Raw genomic sequence first — 16,973 nt, 5'->3', positions numbered from 1 at the left:
AGGAAGGGTTCAGCTGCGTCTAAGGCCACAATAGCCAGGTGGATCCGACTGGCTATCCAAGAAGCTTATCGGGTCAGGGGCAGGCCTATCCCGGCGGGGGTTAGAGCTCACTCTACTCGGTCAGTTGGTGCTTCCTGGGCCATTCGGCACCAGGCGTCGGCGGAGCAGGTTTGCAAGGCCGCAACATGGTCTAGCCTGCATACTTTCACAAAGCACTACAACGTCCACACTCAATCTTCCGCAGATGCGGCCCTCGGCAGACGTATTCTGCAGGCGGCCGTTGTGCATTTATAAGTCAGATGGTACACAGAGTTAGTTGGTTGTATTGTTCCCCACCCAGGGACTGCTTTGGGACGTCCCATGGTCCTGTGTCCCCCAATGTGGCGAAGGAGAAATAGGGATTTTTGTGTACTCACCGTAAAATCCTTTTCTCCGAGCCACTCATTGGCGGACACAGCACCCGCCCTGTTAGCCTTTGGCTTGTTACCTTTTTTGGTTATTGACTGTCTCTGACATGTTATACTCTAATGTTATGTTATATACTGTTATTAATCTCCTACTGCTTTTGCACTGAACTGGGTCTCTGGAAGCCAGCATGAGGGTGTATACTGCAGGGGAAGAGCTAACCTTTTTTGTCTCAACTTAGTGTCAGCCTCCTAGTGACAGCAGTATAACACCCATGGTCCTGTGTCCCCCAATGAGTGGCTCGGAGAAAAGGATTTTACGGTGAGTACACAAAAATCCCTATATCATACTGCAGTATCAGCGTTTTTAAGCTACTTAACCCCTTCACAACATTATATATATATATATATATATATATATATATATATATATATATATATATATATATATATATATGTATATGTATGTATGTATGTACGGCATATGTCGGAAGCGGGTGTATAGGGCTAGCCCTCCCCCCTAGCCCTCAGCAGGTGATGGCTGTGTATTACAGCCAGGACCTGAAGCTAACAATCACAGCTGGAGCAGTGCTCCATCTGCGATTGTTAACTTGTTAAATGCTGCTGTCAATCATTGACAGTGGCATTTAGCACGCGCCTATGTTTGCACGCATCATTATCTCTGCCCATCGGCGTGCCCATGACGTGATCGCGGATCGCCGTTGGGTTGTCATGACAGCCTGGGATCCACTCTTTACCTCCATGCTTGTCATTATGGAGCTCTTTTGAAACCTTCCGTCATGTATTCGATATACAGTGATGCTGAGGCATCACTGCATACAGCACAAACGATCAGATCATTCAAAAGTACAACTCGTCCTAAAAAACAAGTCCTCGTGTCTGCAGACAGAAAAATATGTTCTGGCTCTTTGAAGGAGAGGAAAAAACAGTAATTGGCTGGGTTGTGAAGGGGGTTAAAGTGAACCTGGCATCCGATAAGTTCTGCCCAGTGCACGGGCGGCATGTATCTGGAACCTGCTGAATAAACTCACTCTCAAATGTTGTCCTGAGAAAAAAATAATTTGAAAGCCACATGAGAGACTAGTTTAGACTAGTCGTACTGGCAAGTCCCCGGTAGCTTCTCCACGCCTGCTGCCCTGGATTGACAGGTTTATGCCTATATGCACACTAGGACTCACAATTTCAATTCCCTATCAGTAGGTTTTTGGAGAAACTGGAAACTCGCGCAAACGCAAGGAGAACATAAAAACTCCTTGCACAAGGAGTCAGCCTTCGGTGGCGCACGCGCAGTATGCTTTGCCCTACTGCAGGCAAAGCCGAAAAGCATTACTGCGCATGCACCCCTGCACTATGTTCCGGAAGTATTTCGCTATGTTCCGGGACATTGTACGCGGGCGCATGCACAGTAATGTTTTCGGCTTTGCCCGCAGTAGGGCAAACCATACTGCGCATGCGCCACCGAAGACTGCAGGCGCACGCGCCAACTATGGCGCACGCATACTCTTATGCACTAAACTATTGCGGGAAAAAAGGGACGGACGGGGTGGAGAAATTACGAGGATACGCCGCCCATCTGACCGGTAACAACTCATTTTAATATCCCGCCAAATTGAGGTGAGAGTCCCTTTAAACTGTGAAAACAGTCCACAAAATAATGCTTTCTCAAGGGCAGATGCCTACCTTTCTGGTGTTCATGCACAGCCAGTGAAATCTGAAGACGCTGCGGCTTTTTCTCACAGGGATTGTAAGGCTATTTGCACACGTTGCTAATTTTGTTGCGCTTCCGCCGCGTTTTTGGCCGCACGGATACGCATCAAATCCGCAGTGTAGTGCACAGCCAATGTTAGTCTATGTGAAATTGACATTTGTTATGCACATGCTGTGGAAAAAACGTGCAGAATCGCGGCTTTTTTTCCCGCAATATGTCAATTCTTTTGGTGGATATTCAGCATTTCTGCACCCATTGACTTCCATTGTGTCAGTCCATCCTGCAGCAAAACCGCAGATGTAAAAAAGATCTGCGGTTTTGCTGCCGATGAAACGCTGTAGATCGGGAGGAGGGAGTGTGGGCAGAGCTATGTGTGTGTGCCGGTGTCTGCGTGAATCTGTGTGCGGGTCTGTGTGTGTGCGGGTCTGTGTAGGCATCCACTGTCTGATGGGATTACTGCTCCCATCAGGCAATGAATGCTCACAGTGACAGCATTGCCGATGATGAAAAAGTAGTCCCATCAGACAATGGCTGTGTTCAGTAGTAAAAAAAAAAAAAACATACAACATATAACATACAGGACATACACATAAAATAGAGTACATACTCACCAATTACCTAATTCCCCGAAGCCCTCGTCTACTGTAATAAAAATAACACAATAAACTAACCTATACTTACCTTTCTGCCGTAGTCTAGTTAATAACGAGTGTCCCACGACGATTTCCCATGTAGAACACTGACATGAGGCGATGTCAGCGCTCTACAGGGGCCCCGCGATGAACTGACAGCGGAGGTAATCCTCAGCAATGTATATCCCTGCGCCGCTGCCGTTAGAGAGGTCACTTAAGTTAATTCTCTCTCCGGCAACGCTGTGCGAGAAAATTCCCACACAGCATTGCCGTAAAGCGAGACAATGAACTCAAGTAACCTCTTCAGTGATGCACTACAGGAGCCATTGTCTCCTGTTAGTGTGTCACTGGAGGCCCTGTAGAGCAGTGACATCACCCGATGTCACTGTTCTATAGGGGAGATTGTCGTGGGACACTCGTTATTAATTGGGCTGCGTCGGACAGGGAGTATACGGTTGGTTTATTATTTTTTGCAGGTGATCGATGGCTTCGGAAAATTAGGCATAGTTGTAAGTATGGTGAAATTAAGAATATTAAAATACTTTTTTCTAGCTGTGTCTTTTTTTAACTCTTTCACTACTATAGGATTAGTAATGGATAGGTGTCTTATTGACACCTCTCTATTACTAAACAGGCTTGATGTCACCTTACAATACAAAGGTGACATTAACCCTTTATAACCCCATATGCCACCGCTACAGGGCAGTGGGAAGAGAGGCTAAGTGCCGGAATTGGCGCATCTTACAGATGCATTATTTCTGGGGCGGCTGGGTGCTGGTATTTGTAGTTAGGGTGGGGCCCAATATCCATGGCCCCTCTCTTGGCTATGAATATCAGCCCGCCTCTGTCTGCGTAGCCTTTCTGGCTATAAATTACCGTATTTTTCGGACTATAAGACGCACCGGACTATAAGGCGCACCCAGGTTTTAGAGGTGGAAAATAGGGAAAAAACTATTTGAAACAAAAAAATGTGGTAAAATATTTAATAACATACTATTATATGTGGTGTTATTATATATAATAGTATGTTATTAGTTTGGAAGCTGCGGGACCAGTGTGGTGTCTGTGAAGTACTATATGAAGATGCTGGAGTGTGAGTATAAGAATGGGGGCACAGGGCTTATATTGAAAGCACCACTCCAGCACTGCAAAATAACACTGGAGTGCTGCTTTAAAATCCCATGGGAGAACTATAACTCCCAGCATGTCCTGCAGATCCTATGACATGCTGGGAGTTATAGTTCACTAAAGGAGTGGCAGAGTGCTTTATTGTGTTTTGGAAAGACTAACCTCTTAATTGTGGCAGCCAGCCACACTGTGGTGAGGTAAAAGCATCCCATGACTGCACACACAGAGTCCTCCCTCTTGTTGCCTTTCCACAGCACAGCACAGGTTATAAGAGGAATCCTGCAGATTCTAGTGGGGAGTCTGAAGGACCTGTGATGATGTCAAGAAGAGGGAGGGCTCTGCTGCCATGTGATGCTCCAGCCCGCCCACTTCTGACATCATCACAGGTCCTCCTTGTGCACACTGCACAGCACTCAGCTCCAGCCCAGGAAGGGAAGGTACAGCGATCCTCTCTCCCCCGGACCCTGCTGCTGCTGCCTCCTCCTCCCCCTGACACACAGATCTCCCCAGCTGCTGCAGGAATCAGCGCTGGGGAAACCATGTGTGTTGCTGCTTAAGTGCAGTATTCATTTGCTGCTCCCGGCTCACGCTCAGCTGATAGGTGGGCGGGGAGTAGCTAATGAATATTCACTGCACTTAATCATCGGGACCATATGGTTTCCCCAGCACTGATTTCCGGCAGAGGGGACATTTTTCTGCCTCCTGAAGTGGGATAACAGTGCGATCCCACTCGCTGCTGCCCCCCTCCCCACATGCTACATCCCTACCATAAGACGCACCCACACTTTCCTCCCAAATTTGGAGGAAAAAAAGTGCGTCTTATGGTCAGAAAAATACGGTATAAGGGGAACCCACGTCATTTTTGGGGGGTCCCCCTATTTTAATAGCCAGTAAAGGCAACGCAGACAGCTGTGGGCTGATGTTCATAGCCTGGGAAGATCCATGGATATTATCCCCTTCCCAGGCTATAAACATTGGCCCCCAGTCGCTGGCTTTCCCACTCTGGACTTGAAAATTGCGCGGGAGCCCACGCAATTTTTTTTTCCATTTTTTTTTTTTTTTTTTACCTTCAGTAGTTTAGAAATTCTTCTGTCAATGCCATCAATATGTTTTGCTCTAGACAGATCATGATCTAACGAACTTGTCAGTGCAGCACTATTAGGCCGGCGTCACACTGGCGACTTTTACGGACATATGAGCGCAGCAAATACACCCGTAACATACGCATAACACACGGCCCAATGATTCTCTATGGCCCAGCTCCTATCAGCCGTATTTTACCGATCCGTATTATACGGTCTTCTACGGCCGTACAAAATCGCAACATGCTGCGTTTGTCACCGTAATGCGCAAAAAAAATCGCCAATGAAAGTCTATGGGGGCGAGAAAAATACGGATTACACACGGACCAGCAGTGTGACTTGCGAGAAATACGCACCGGTGTTAGAGAAAAGCCGGTAATTCAATTGCCAGCTTTTCATTTCTCCTTCACAAACTGGTAAAAGTTCCCACGCTCGAGTTCATATGAGGACAATCCAGCAGAGGGCGCCTCACCACAACTCAAGGTAACTACAGGTCATTCCCCTGCAATCTATTCATTCCCGGGGGTTTTACAGCCACGAGCACTGCTTTAGCACAGCTCCTGGTTGTAAAATGATTTAACCCCTTCAGATGGATTTACTTTGTGAGACTTGACCTGAGCGTCGGAAGGTATATTGTTGTTTTTTTATTTTTCCTTTGTTACAGAACGAGGGTCTTCAGGTGGATTACCAGTATAATAAAATATTACAACAACCTGTGTCTTTATTTCATTAAAATACTTTGAAATAATGTGTGTTTTATTAACCATTTCGTACTATTGGATTAATAATGGATAGGTGTCATAATTGACGCCTCTCCATTATTAATCTGGCTTAATGTCACCTTACAATAGCAAGGTGACATTAACCCTTCATTACCCCATATCCCACCGCTACACGGGAGTTGGAAGAGAGTGGCCAAGTGCCAGAATAGGCGCATCTTCCTGATGTGCCTTTTCTGGGGTGGCTGGGGGCAGATGTTTGTAGCTAGGGGGGGCCAATAACCATGGGCCCTCTCTAGGCTATTAATATCTGCCCTCAGTCACTGGCTTTACCACTCTGGTGGAGAAAATTGCGCGGGAGCCCACGCCAATTTTTTCCGCCATTTAACCCTTTATTTTACAAGCTAGAGTGCCCACATTTTGCACATACACACTACTAACAGTAGTGTGGAATATGCAAAAAAAAAAAAGGGATATGAGATGGTTTACTGTATATAAACCATGTCTCATATCCTGTCGGGTTTGGGAAGGAGAAAGAAAAAGCCGGCAATTGAATTACCGGCTTTTCACATATCTCGCGCTGAATTAAATATAAATACAGAATATATATATATATATATGTATATGTGTGAGTGTCTCAAATTATATATATATATATATACACATACATACTGTGTATATGTTTTGAACATTTGAGCACATAAATCCATTAGATGTCGGTTTTGCAAGCCTGCAAGAAAATATCGCAGTACGGAAAATATCGCAGTACGGATGCCATACGGATTACATATGCTGACACACCCTGCCTACGGATGACTATTACTTTTCTGCGTATTACGGCCGTAAAAAACGGACCGTATTTACATACGCTGAGTGTGACGCCGGCCTTAGTTTGTAAAGCATATAGCAAATAGGACATTAATCCTGCGCTCTACGCTTAGCGCTCATACCAATGTTTCCGTGTAAGGCTACTTTCACACTAGCGTCGAACGACGCACGTCGCAATGCGACGTGACGACGTACCGACGCATACTGTGCCAAAAAAACACAAAGGGGGCAGCGGATGCAGTTTTTCAACGCATCCGCTGCCCCATTGTGATGTCCGGGGAGGCGGGGGCGGAGTTCCGGCCGCACATGCGCAGTCGGAAAAAGCGGACACGACGCACCAAAAAAAGTTACATGTTGCCGACGGTCCGACGCAACACGACGGATGCAACGTGTCGCAATCCGTCGTTAATGCAAGTCTATGGAGAAAAAACGCATCCTGCAAGCCATTTTGCAGGATGCGTTTTTTTTCCAAAACGAGGCATTGCGACGTGCGTCGTACGACGCTAGTGTGAAAGCAGCCTAAATCTCTGAAATACATGATTTAGGCAGAACCTATGGCGGAAGGTTTCCTATATAGAGGCACTGTGGACTTAGTCTAGCCTATGATCCGGCAGTGTCTGTCTTTTTAGATGCGCATAAAAGTGCAGTCCCCCATAGTTGTGTGCGCTTTTAAAAAGTACAATGCTAAACAGAGGCCAGATGTAGTCCAGGGAAACTCTGCTGCCTCATTATAGTCAAGGGTTCCCTTGGTGGTTTCATCTGCATTGAATCTAAATCTCCGAATGATGCAAACCCCAATGTACCGTAAGTGCTCAGTGTAGAGTGCAGGATAAATGTGATCACAAACGTTATGTAACATGTTCCCAATAAAAGCTTCAGCTCAATCCACACAAAATAAGTCCCCACTCATGTGTGTCAACAGAAATATAGGGGGCTTCCATGTTCCTGGTAGCACAAAGGCTCTGGAGAAGCAAGATGGCTCCTAATTTCTTAGAAGAATTTCAGCACATTATGCGCAGCCAAATGCTCTCCTCCCTTCTGAGCCCCAGTGTGACTAAACTATGTTTAGCATCCACATGTTTGTTATTTCTATAGCAATGAGAGAACGACTAATTTACCAATGCATGTCTCCAGAAGCATGAGCTAAGCATTACCATGTACTGGACACTACAACAGCAGTTTGCAATTTTCACTCTGCAACATCCACTGCTGCCTGTTTCTGGAAAACACCTATAGTCAAAATCGTTACTACACCTGTAGATAAATTCCCAAAGTGGTATCATTTTCACAATGGGGTCACTTGAGGGGGGATTCTGCTCTTCTAACACTTAGGGGCTCTTTATATGGAGTCCGCAAACTATTCTAGGAAAATCTGCGCTCCAGGAGGCAAATAGCGCTCTGTCCCTCCCGAGTCTCTCCGTATGGCTAAGTAGTACTGTACAGCCACATATGGGATATTGCGACATTTAGCCGAAAGCGTGGGACATATTTTGGGGCCTTTTTTACCTGTTTCTCAGTATGAAAATGTAAAACTTGGGGCTTAAACAAAATTTTGGTAAAAATGTAATTTTTTCTTCACTGACCAATGGTATAAAATTCTGTGACACACCTGTGGTGTCATTATGATCACTGCACCCCTAGATGAATTCATTAAGAGTTGTAGATTGTAAAATGGGGTTACTTTTGGGGAGTTTTGCTGTTCTGACATCTCATGCGCTCTGCCAATGTGAAATGACACCCTCAACAAATATGGTATCGGTGTACTTAGGAGAAATTGCACAACACATTTTGGGATTTATTTTCTCCTGCTATCCTTGTGAAAATGAAGAAAAAATGTGGCTAAAATAACATTTTTTTGTGGGTAAATTTTTTTTTTTTTTTTTTCCACGGCTCTACCTTAAAAAATTTCTGTGAAGCACCTGGGGGCCACAATGTGCTCTCCACACATCTAGAGAAATTGCTCGAGGTGTCTAGTTTCCAAAATGGTGTCATTTGTGGGTTTTTTTTCACTGTTTAGGCATATCAGGGGTTCTCCAAGTGCGACATGGCATCTGCTAATGATTCCAATACATTTTGCATTCAAAAAGTCAAATGTCGATCCTTCCCTGCTGAGCCCTGCCATGTGCCCAAACAGTTTTCCCTCAAATATAGAGTATCGGCGTACTCGGGAGAAAAAAAAAAAAAAAAAAATAAGTTAATGTTTATTTCTTCCTTCCACATTGGTTCAGTTCCTGTGAAGCACCTGAATGGTTAATAAACTCCTTGAATGTGGTTTTGAGCACCTTGTGGGTTGCAGATTTTAGAATGGTGTCACTTTTGGGTACTTTCTGTCATTGTAGACCCTCCAGTCACTTAAAATGTGATGTGGTCCCTGGGGGAGGGGAGGGAATTGTTGTTGAAATGAGAAATCGCTGGTCAACTTTTAACCCTTATAACTTCCTAACAAAAAAATAGTTTCAAAAATTGTGCTGATCTAAAGTTGACATGTGGGGAATGTTATTTATTAACTATTTTGTGCGATATGACTCTGGTTTCAGGGCAGAAAAAGTTTGAAAATTGCTAAAAAAAAAAAAAAAAAAAAAACTTTTGCCAACTTTTCCGATATTTTTTACACAAATAAAACCAGTCTTATCGAACAAATGTTACCACTATCAAAAAGTACAGTATGTCTTGAAAAAACAGTCTCAGAATCGGTGGAATCCCTTGAAGCGTTCCAAAGTAATTACCACATAAACTACCACTGGTCAGAATTGTAAAAATTGCCCTGGTCAGGAAGGTGAAAACAGGCTTGGGGGTGAAGAGGTTTTCTCCACGAACCAAGTTAATTTTGATTATATGATCTTTGAATAACAGATTACACAATTGGATGTGTTAAAAAATAATAATAATAATAATAATAAAGTGTGTGTGTGTGTGTGTGTGTGTGTATATATATGTGTGTATATATATATATATATATATATATATATATATATATATATATATATATATATATATATATATATATATATATATATAATATTCCTGTGCTGAGATCTTATAAATGGGCCCCTGCTATGTACCATCCTCATCAATTTAACTGGGCATATCAGGCCAGTTTCTCACTCCCAACTTTATTGGTCAGAATGTGGAAAGCGATATCTGGACTTGCTGCAAGTGTACTGGTCCAAACTCGCTAGCCTCATATACGAGTGGTAGAGTTTGGGTCAGGGGACCTGCTGCCATTCTGGACATCTGTCCTCACTCAGGCCATGAATGTTGGATGGGTGAAACCAGGTTACGGGAGTACAATATTGGTCACATCTAGTGATGAGCGAGTATACTCGTTGCTTGGGTTTTCCCGAGCACGCTCTGGTGGTCTCCCGAATATTTTTGACTGCTCGGAGATCTAGTTTTCGTTGCCTCAGCTGAATGATTTGCGGCTACTAGCCTGCTTGATTACATGTGGGGATTCCTTAGCAACCAGGCAACCCAACCCCCACATGTACTCAGGCTGGCTAACAGCCGTAAATCATTTAGCTGAGGCAACGAAAACTAAATCTCCGAGCAGTTACAAATACTCGGAGACCACCCAAGCAACGAGTATACTCGCTCATCACTAGTCACATCCCATGTGTGTAAGTTTAGTACATTTTGTTGGTGAAGTTTCCAATGGTTAAGAATTCTGGTAAAGATTTCAGAGTCATGCTTTTCAGGTTTTCTCATTTTATATTCTATTAAAATGAACATGGTGAAGTTCAGATTGAGAGTTATAGGGATAGATCTGTTTTTACCATTTTTCTCTTTTCAGAATGTCCGGTATGATATCTGGTTCTGGCAATCCTATGGCCGGAGCAGCCGCCGCAGGAAACACCCCTCCCACTGACCTGGCCAGTCTTATACAAGCGTATGTATAGCTTTTCATTTTCTTGTCATTGTTTTTCTGTTATTATGAAACTTTTTGTTAGGGGATTTGTCTTCATTCCTGTAAAAAAAATAATTGCATGTAGTTGGTGCCAAACCCCTGCTTTTCCTCAGTCTGTTTGCCTGCATTGATATCAGAGTGTACTCCTTTGGAGTACCAATGCTGGTAGTGAAAGGGTCTGCTCAGTCCCTGTGTCTAAGCTGTGCTGAGGAAAAGCTGCTGCAGGAGATTCTTCTGATAAGCCAAACACTCAGAGGAGAACCCAGGTGCTTACCCTTTCACTTTCCTCATCAGTACTCCACCTGAGCACATTCTGATACAAATGCAGGTAAATAGACTGAGAAATAAACAGGGGCTGTCATGTGCCAGAAAAGATACAGGCTCAGCGCTGGAGCCCTCATCAAACGGGGAGGCGACCTGTGACGTACCTATACGTCATAGGTAGAGTTCAGCAAAATTTGTTTCTGATTATGATCGGTGGCGAATAGTGTTTTTGCAATATTTGCCGAACACAGCCGATCGTCATTGGAGACAATGGGAGTAGTAATGAACGAATATCTTCGGAACTGATCATCAAACATAAATTCAGCACGAATAGGGTACCAATATGGCACACATATGGCAAATTCCGATTCGACAACCGATTCCAAACGTATTCGCTCAACTCTAGTCATAGGTCGTAAAGTGGTTAAACAACAGAAGGTAATACACCTCAACGAGTCTCCTTTTACAGGAAGGCCATAGACCCACACGGCCCATGTACTTGATGTTACACCATTTCACTGTAGTAATAGACAATAATTCAAAACATAGTGTATGCAGAACAATCAACAATGCAAAGGACCGTCATGGCTGAAAAGTGTTGGCGCCCTTGAAATTGTACCAGAAAATAAAGGATTTATCCCAGAAAATTATTGCAAACACACGTTTTGCTATTCACATGTTCATTTCCTTTGTGTGTTTTGGACCACACAAAAAAAGAAAAAAAAAAAAACAGAAAGGGAAAAAAAGGCAAATTGGACATAATTTCAGACAAAACTGCAAAAATGGGATGGACAAAATTGTCACCTTTCCAAATTTGTGGGTAAACCACTTTGTTTCAAATCTCTGATGCTCGTTCAAACTCACATTAACAGTTGTGTGCAATATCAAAATCACACCTGAAACCAGATAAATAGGGGAGAAGCTTACTCAATCCTTGCATTGTCTGTGTGTGCCACTCTACGCATGGAAAACAAAGAGAAGAGAACTGTCTGAGGACTATAGAACCAAAATCATTAAAAAAATAACAGCAATCTTAAGGTTACAAGTCCATCTCCAGAGATCTTTATATTCCTTTGTCCATGGTGCACAACATAATCAAGAAGTTACCAACCCATGGCACTGTAGCTAATCTCCCTGGACTTGAACGGCAGCAACCAATTGATGAAAGGCTGCAATGCAGGATAGTCCAGATTGTGGCTAAACAGCCCCAATCAAATTCCAAAGAAATTCAAGCTGTCCTGCAGGCTCAAGGAGCTTCAGTGTCAGCGCCAACTATCCAACAACATTTCATTGAAATGAAATGCTATGGCAGAAGACCCAGGAGGACATAGATAAACAAAAACTAAACTGCAGTTTGCCAAAATGTACGTTAGTAATGCAAAATCTGGGAAAGCATCTTGTGGACAGATGAGATCAAGATGGAGCTTTTTAGTAAAGCACTTCCTACTGTTTACCAAAAATCAAATGAGGCCTATAAAGAAAAGAACACCGTAACTAGATTCAAATATGATGGAGATTCACAGATGTTTTGGGGTTGTTTTGCTGCCTCTCCCACATGGTGTCTTGACTGTGCAAGGCATCATGAAATCTAAAGATAGCCAAAGGACTTTGGGTCGCAATGTAGTGCCCAGTGTCAGAAAGCTCGGTTTGTGTCATGGGTCTTCCAGCATGACAATGACTTCAAACATACTTCAAGGAGCACCCAGAAATGGATGGAAACAAAGCCCTGGAGAGTTCTGAAATGACCAGCAATGAGTCTGGATCTAAATCATGTTGAATACCTATTGAGAAATCTTAAAATTGCTGTTGGGGGAAGGCACATTTTGAAATTTGAGAGCTTGAGCAAAAGAGGGATTCAAAATTCCATTTGAGAGGTGTAAGAAGCTTGTTGATGGTTATAGGAAGTGATTAATTGCTGTTATTTATTCCAAAGGGTGTGCAACCAATTAAGTTGAGGGTCTCAACAATTATGTTCAGCCCATTTTGTTCAGTTTTTTTGTGAAAAGCTCAATTTGCCTTTTTTTCCCTCAGTTTTTTGTGTTGTTCCAATACACAAAGGAAATAAACGTGTAGAACAAAATGTGTAGTTGCAATAATTTTGAGGGAAAATTACATCATTTTCTGGAACAATTTCTGACTGTATACAGCATTAAACATGCCAGGCTCAACTGGAGCCAATAAACAAAGTAGTTAAACCTATACTCACGAATCTGAGTCATCAGGTAACAAAGATTGTATCAAGGCCATCACAGCATGGACTGTATATCCTGCCAGAAAAATTAGTAGTAAAGTACATCCTTCCTATACAGTAAATGGGTTGGGGAGAACTCAAATCCAGGTAATCCATCGGAATTACATTTTTTAAGAAAAATCAACGTAGAAAACCAGTAGATGTACTTATCTTGTCTGGATTTTAGCGGTTCACCTTCCTTCTCTTGGTTAACCAGTCATCAGCTCGCTAAGAGTGGAAAATAAATTGGCCGTTCTCTATCAACCACTCGTATTCGAGCCCAGTATGCTATAGAATATGGTATCTGGAGATCACGCAGACGACATTTGATGTTGATGAATGAAGCTCTTTGCTTCTGCAATTTGGTGGAAAAGTCTGGGAAGATGGAAACTATGGCATTGTCAAACCAGATCTCTCTTGTGTTCAACCTTCTGGAGATCTGTGTCTTGGTCCTGGCAATTTAGGAGTCTGACCAAGAACAGTGGGTTTGAAGGGCACCCTATGAACATGTTCCATAGCAAAGGCCAAGAAGAAAGGTGGGTCAGGAAATAATTCCTTGAGCCATTTTGTAAAAAAAAAAATCATCAGGGTGCTGACCCTCTGCTCTTTCAAGAAATCCCATAATGCAGAAATTTTGTTCTGTCGATTCTCCAAGTCCTCTTCCTTTGACACTTCACTCTGAGATCAGAGCTTTGGCGTTCAAATAGCATTAGGCAAACCTGCTGTGAGGTCAACCAGAGCCTATACCCGATCCTCCACCTCAGATACCCTAAACAGAAAAACATACTTTAAAAGTGAATACGCGCACCTAGGCAGAGACCTGCCAATCCAGGGCAGCAGACAGGGAGAAGCCATCGAGAACCTTCCTGCCCGACTAGTCTCCTGTATGTTCCCGGCAGCCTTTAAAGTATGTTTTCCTCTGAACTACAGTGTTTCAGAGTCAAACATACCTGGATGAGTTTATACAGTCTGTGCCTGATAGATGCTGCCAAATCCATGGGCATGTATCATCTGATAGGTTCACTTTATCCAAAGTAGGAATGGCATGTATAAGCTGACAGATTCTCTTTATCCAAAGTAGGCAGCTGCACACATTTATTACATGGTCACCTGTTCATTTGAATATAACACTGGTATACAGTGATTTTGGTGTCAGTGATATCTGAACGGTTTTATGTTAAGTTTATGGTTCTGATTTAAGAATATTACTTTGGTTTTGCCAGATTGGCTCTAGTTTCTGAGATATTTAATTGTTAATTACAGTAGAATTCTGGCTTCAAAAAGTCTATTTTATAGCATTGAAAGCCTACAAATTAAAATACAAAATATGAGATATTTCATTACCTAAGACACTGTAAAGAGTCAAGACAGATCAAAAAGCCATTGCATTTATCACACACAAGTCGCATTAGGGGAATGCATTATTTTCCTAGATGAATGATCTCTTAAATACCAATACTTCTGCTGAATTGGTTCTAGTTTCTTTCAGTACCCTTTGAAATACTCTAAATCCATTCAAAAAACTTTGCCACCTGAAAAAAAAAGTTTTTGTAGACCTGTGTAATCAATGTAATTCTACAATTTTGCTGCAAGAAAAATCTGTAACCATCCGTATCTTCCTTCAGCAAGAATAGGCTTGTGGGAACATAATTTTATGTTTCTTCTTTTTAGAGGACAACAGTTTGCTCAACAAATGCAACAACAAAACCCAGAACTAATAGAACAATTGCGCAGTCAGATCAGAAGCCGAACTCCAAGTGCAAGCAATGAAGATCAGCATCAATGATCTGAACCAGCATATTCTTAATATTTCAAGAGCATATGATCCGGAAGTACCAAGTGACCACACCACGGCCTGTCTTCCTTTTTTATGTTTGTGCAATCAGTGGCTATTGCGCTACTTTTACTATGTGCATCACCACCTTCTACAGAGGGATCTAATAAGTATAACTTGCCACAATGTAGCACAAAGGGCTGACTTCGTATGAACATTTGGTCTGTTTGTTGCTCTTGAAGGGTAAAGATACAGTATATTGGTGTTTTCCTTCCCTGGCCTATCCTTGTCTGTGTATAATTTATAAAGAAGGGTCATGGTGTTGGTTGTTACCACTTAACCATTTGTAATTTACTGACTGTTTGATATGACCCATATTCTATTCCAGGAGCACAGAAATTGCTAGTAAAAAGTGAAAATTCTGGTTTTGGAGTTTGTGGTTCCTAGCAAAAATAGAGTTTCGGATTCTCATCCTGGAATGATTTGCACAATACACATGCAAAAAAGATCAAGGCTTCATGGTCTTCAAACATTCTCCACCATCGGAAGCTCTGTCTGCAATTTACAGAAATTGAATCTTCTTGTAACTGTTTTGGTGTGGAAAATGTGAAAACAAAATGACAGCCAAGTGGTCTCCATGCCTAATGCATTTTAATAAAGAACAACTGAGTGAAGAATTGAAATAAATCCGTACCCTCTAATATTTCTTTATTAATAACTGATTGTGGTGGACATAGTTGAAATGTATGTTTCTCAAGCTTCCATTTTATTTCTTGAGAGCAGGTGGAGTTCCACTAACAAAACATGGCATCTGTGTCCTATGTTTTGGATGTGTGATTTTATTACATTAGTTCTAATAGTACAAGGAAAAGGGTAATAAAGGTGTTAATGTTCTACGTGCGTTATAAATCATCCACATGTCTGTATCTGCTCGCTATATCTGACAAACAAACATCCCTTACAACAGTATGATCATAGATAAATGACAAAGATAACGGAATTATCATATTTACACATGACATATGTGAGTATTCACTATTAGAATTAGTATTCATAAATCCTACCAATGAAGTAAATAAACACTGGAATATTCAATAAAAAAAATGTATTAATGCATCGATCTAAAACTGCATATTTAGCAGAAAGGATAAAAATACATATAGAAGGGACCAAACACAACGCAGAGAAAACATATAGGAAGTGGGTCTGATAATCAGATGGTATCCCTAGGAAATATAAAATAGTACATTGTAGATATAGCAGAAGGGTTAAATTCTACATAAATAATATTACAATGGAAGTCCAAGTGGATTAATGAAATGATCATATACAATAACACCCAAGAAGATATCACAATAAATGTAAATAAACGGAGAGATTACCAAGTCTCAACACCCAGACTCTCCAACGTACGTTTTGCCAGATGGCTTTCTCAAGGAGGCTAGAAGTTAGAAGAGTTAAAAGTTGATCAGCAATTTCTAATTTTTCAAACAAAATTTACAAAACCTTTTTTTTTATTTTTTAGGGACAACCTCACATTTGAAGTTACTTTGAGGGGCCTATGTGACGGAAAATACCCTAAAGTTACACACTTTTAAAAAAACTGCACTCCTGGAAGTGCTCAAAACCACATTCAAGAAGTTTATTTACCCTTTAAGGTGCTTCACAGGACTTAAAACCATGTTGAAGCCATTTTGCCATTTCATAAGGTTAACCCCTTTCTGACCTCGGACGGGATAGTACATCCGCGGTCAGATCCCCCGCTTTGAGCCTGCATCAAAGTCGGGACATGTCAGCTATTTTGAACAGCTGACATGTGCCCGCAATAGCGGCGGGTGGAATCGCGATTCACACGCCGCTATTAACTAGTTAAATGCCGCTGTCAAACGCTGACAGTGGCATTTAACTAGCGCAACCGGCTGGAAATGCGCGCATCACTGACCCCCGTCACGTGATCGGGGGTCAGCGATGCATCGGCATGACAAACAGAGGTCTATTGAAGACCTCTATGGTTGTTGATGCCGGATTGCTGTGAGCGCCAGCCTGTGGTCGGCGCTCATAGCAATGCAACAATTCTACATTATTATTATTTATTTATATAGCACCATTGATTCCATGGTGCTGTACATGAGGAGCGATCTGAGCTTCGCTCCTATGTAGCAGAGGCGATCGAGTTGTGCCAGCTTCTAGCCTCCCTTGGAGGCTATTGAAGCATGGCAAAAGTTTAAAAAAAAAAAAAAGTTATGAAAAAAAAATATAAGTTTAACCCCTTCATGACC

At 42.3% G+C, this 16,973-nt stretch overlaps 1 protein-coding gene across 4 annotated transcripts in view; it reads left to right on the top strand.

Moving 5' to 3' along the window:
* Positions 1-15,299, top strand: part of SGTA (small glutamine rich tetratricopeptide repeat co-chaperone alpha) — a 59,398-nt gene extending 44,099 nt beyond the window's left edge. For all 4 annotated transcript variants that reach the window (XM_077271647.1, XM_077271650.1, XM_077271659.1 and 1 more), the window contains exons 10-11: positions 10,313-10,408; positions 14,592-15,299. In XM_077271647.1, the coding sequence (XP_077127762.1) occupies positions 10,313-10,408; positions 14,592-14,706 (211 nt within the window). In that variant the 3' untranslated portion in view covers positions 14,707-15,299. The remainder of the gene's footprint in view (positions 1-10,312; positions 10,409-14,591) is intronic.
* The last annotated feature ends 1,674 nt before the right edge of the window (positions 15,300-16,973 follow it).

Source organism: Ranitomeya variabilis, chromosome 1 (genome assembly GCF_051348905.1).
Source record: "Ranitomeya variabilis isolate aRanVar5 chromosome 1, aRanVar5.hap1, whole genome shotgun sequence".
NCBI lineage: Eukaryota > Metazoa > Chordata > Amphibia > Anura > Dendrobatidae > Ranitomeya > Ranitomeya variabilis.
The sequence above is the reverse complement of the archived record's forward strand: the minus strand, read 5'-3'. Positions and strand labels throughout refer to the sequence as shown.